The following is a 3,188-nucleotide window of genomic DNA, read 5'->3' on the forward strand; positions in this document are numbered from 1 at the left end:
AAAAAAAAAAAAAAAAAAAAAAGAAGCAGAACTGCACATTCTACATACCTGCTCGAATTATTCGGCGCTGCAATTGAAGATGCAGGAAACATGTGTTGTTCGACAATCAGGGAGCAAATGTAAACGATGAATTAATGTGTGATGACAAACGAAGTAATAATAATAATAATAACTTTCTTCAACAATGATATGGAAACAGTTGTATGTTGTAAGAGAAAAGGGAAACAAGCCATTGTTAGGATCACAATTGGAAGGCAGGCCTTGTCTCATAGTGACCCTTGATAATAATAATAATAATAATAATAATAATAATAATAATAATATTAATAATAATAATAAGAACATGATTTTATATTTGTATAATCCCTTAACCTTTTTAGTAATATAATATTAATATTTAAAAAATGTATATATAAAAATAATGACGATAATAATAATAATAATAATAATAATAATAATAATAATAATAATAATAATAATAATAATAATAATAATAGTAATAATGAGATCTTTACTTTTGGTATAGGCTTAAATAATACATTATTTAAGGTTCAAAAGCTGAAGAATTTTAATAATTACCAATTAAAGCACATAAACGCTATACAACTTAGGCAAGAGTCCATACATAAATAATCTGCACATCACAAATAACGTAGTCTTTGATCAACTAAAGCAACTAACTAAACGTCCCGAAAATTATCTATGCGTCCAAAAAGTATGGGACGCCCAGAAAAGAAGGGGTGCGGCGCCACAATCTGTTAAAGATTCTTTTTTAAATCATCTATATTTGAAAAACTCATTTTCCTTCACTCTTATCTCATTTAGTTTCATTTTCATTCCCTTTTTTCTACTTATTGCTTCCCCGTTTAATTTATTGTAGTTTCCTTTTTTGTTGTTCAGGAAAGAAGGAAAACAGTAAAACTAAAACAGAACATTATTCCGGGTATAATGCATTTAGCTCAGGCAAAATATTAAATGTTACAATTATTATATTACATTATTATTACGACACTTATTATTAGGTAATTAATTATAAGTAAGAAAATGAGAAAATAACACGTTTGTTAGGCGATACGTAATAGAGTTCTGCAAAGTATTTTTACTTAATAAGACGATCATGATGAGCATTTGGGGTATTTAAAGCAGCTGCCAAACGTGTCCAAAACACCTTCTGACCATCTGGATTTTCAGTCCATTCGATGTAGGTCTTCTTTCTCAAGATCCTCTGAAGTAATGTTGGCATATTTCTACTCGCCACATGCTGTAAAATTACAGCCACAAAAATGTCCTCGTAATTGTCAAACATACGGGTCCTTGCCATTTCCATTTCAAAGTAACACCATTCACTCTTAGCAAAGTTCTTGGTGACAACTATCAGCATTTTACGACTATACTTAATAGCATCAGAAATATTGTCAGCGATTGCTCCGCCAACTACAAAATCCCGGAAGTCAACGCAAAGACGAAAATTGAACTCGGGACCTTCCAGTGTCGGCAGGGCTGATTTGAGTACCCAATCAACGTCTTTGCTGTTGTAGGAGACGAATGCGTCATATCGAACCTGTACGCCGTCAATTGGTGGCGGACCCTCGTTTTGTAATCTGTCGTACTGCTTTCGGAGCAGTCGTCGCTGATTCCAGTATCTATGAAATATAAGATATGTCTAATTATAATCAGGTAAGCTATATATAGCTTCCAATTGAATCAAGGATGTACAAATCAACTTATTTCAAAGTGTATACGGAGCCAAAGATGCAAGTACAAGCTGAAAAAAAATTAAATTAAAAGATCATATCTTGCCTAGCGTACATTTTAAACGATTGCACTGAATGACCTTTCCTGAGGATAACCTAACTGCTTTGGATCATGAGTAGTGACATTCGCGACCGATGTGGTGTAGAGAAGTACGTATAGGCTACCATATTCTGCTGTACATTATAACCAAAACTGTTTAGAGGCGTACTTATACTAATTTTGTTTATGGATGGTACACATTATTAACTCACTTTAACTTACGTTATGATCCCTATACTCTTCACCAACATTTCTTCATCAACAAATTACCCTGTACTCGTCTGTGATTTACATCATTGCAACTGCATAATATTCTTAATAGGCCTATTGTTGTTTTACAAAAACAATCTATCGCTTACAGCGATACAAGTGCTATTTATGTTATATCATATATTTATGGGTCGTTTTTAGTCAGTAATATTCAGTCATGAAGTATTTATGTTCTAAACATTTTATTTCCTTGTTTCGTTAATTTTTTATAAATAGTGTAATTAACATGTTTTCATCTTTGCTAATTGATTAACTTTCAAACAAACTTATTTTCACTTTTCAGCTGTTTTATGATAGCATCATCATCATCATCATCATCATCATCATCAACATCGTCACTATTATTATTAGCGCTTATGGTTCTGGTAATGGAACTTAGTACACCTTTCGAGACGAGTTTGGGGTTTGTAGAGCCCACAAATGTAAAAATCTACTACAAATGTAAAAATAACCACAAATTTCAAAACAAAAAAACTGCTATAGTAGAACAGCTAAGTTGCACATTTTAGTAGAGCAGCTAAGGGTCAAGTTGTGCACTTTCTTACCAAAGCATGAAACTTGGCACAAAATATCTTTAATATGTGTGAATTAAAAAAAATGTGTGTGCCAAGTTTCTGACACCTGCTATGGCCGCCATTTTCAATTTAAAATGACCGCCTCTAAAAGACGGGATCCATATATCTTGGCAATGGAAAATCGTACAGACTTAGTTTTGGTCTCAAATTGTTGGGAACATACATGTTGCTATTTGTTCTAATGTAGCATTTTGTCCAAAAGTGATCAGAAATGGCACTTTTGACCTTTAAGCCTACATGAACCAGCATATCTATATCTCCAAAACTGTTAGTCATAGTTTCAGTCTCAAAATGTTCAGAAGATGCATGTTTCTATTTGCTCTAATGTAATATTTTGCCAAAAAGTGACCGGAAAGGCATTTCTGACCTTTGACCCTAGATATCCAGCATATCCATATCTCAAAAACCGGTTGGCCACAGAGACCTAATTTTGGTGTTTCAGAACATGCATGTTCCTATTATGCAACATGTTGCCCTAAAGTGACCGGAAATAAAGTTTATAAACTTTGACCCTAGGTACCCTGCAGGATATTTAAATCTCCTTAACCG

The 3,188-nt window shown here is 33.1% G+C and overlaps 1 protein-coding gene across 1 annotated transcript; it reads right to left on the minus strand.

Moving 5' to 3' along the window:
• Nucleotides 1-1,099: 1,099 nt before the first annotated feature.
• LOC117106206 (toll-like receptor 2 type-2) lies at nt 1,100-2,915 on the minus strand. Its single transcript, XM_033247556.1, has 2 exons — nt 2,803-2,915; nt 1,100-1,643 (listed from the first exon to the last, which is right to left on the minus strand). The coding sequence occupies exons 1-2, from the start codon at nt 2,913-2,915 to the stop codon at nt 1,100-1,102; spliced, it is 657 nt and encodes a 218-aa protein (XP_033103447.1).
• Nucleotides 2,916-3,188: the final 273 nt, after the last annotated feature.

This window comes from Anneissia japonica, unplaced genomic scaffold (assembly GCF_011630105.1).
Source record: "Anneissia japonica isolate Jap-2015-1 unplaced genomic scaffold, ASM1163010v1 scaffold2598_len3587_cov196, whole genome shotgun sequence".
NCBI lineage: Eukaryota > Metazoa > Echinodermata > Crinoidea > Comatulida > Comatulidae > Anneissia > Anneissia japonica.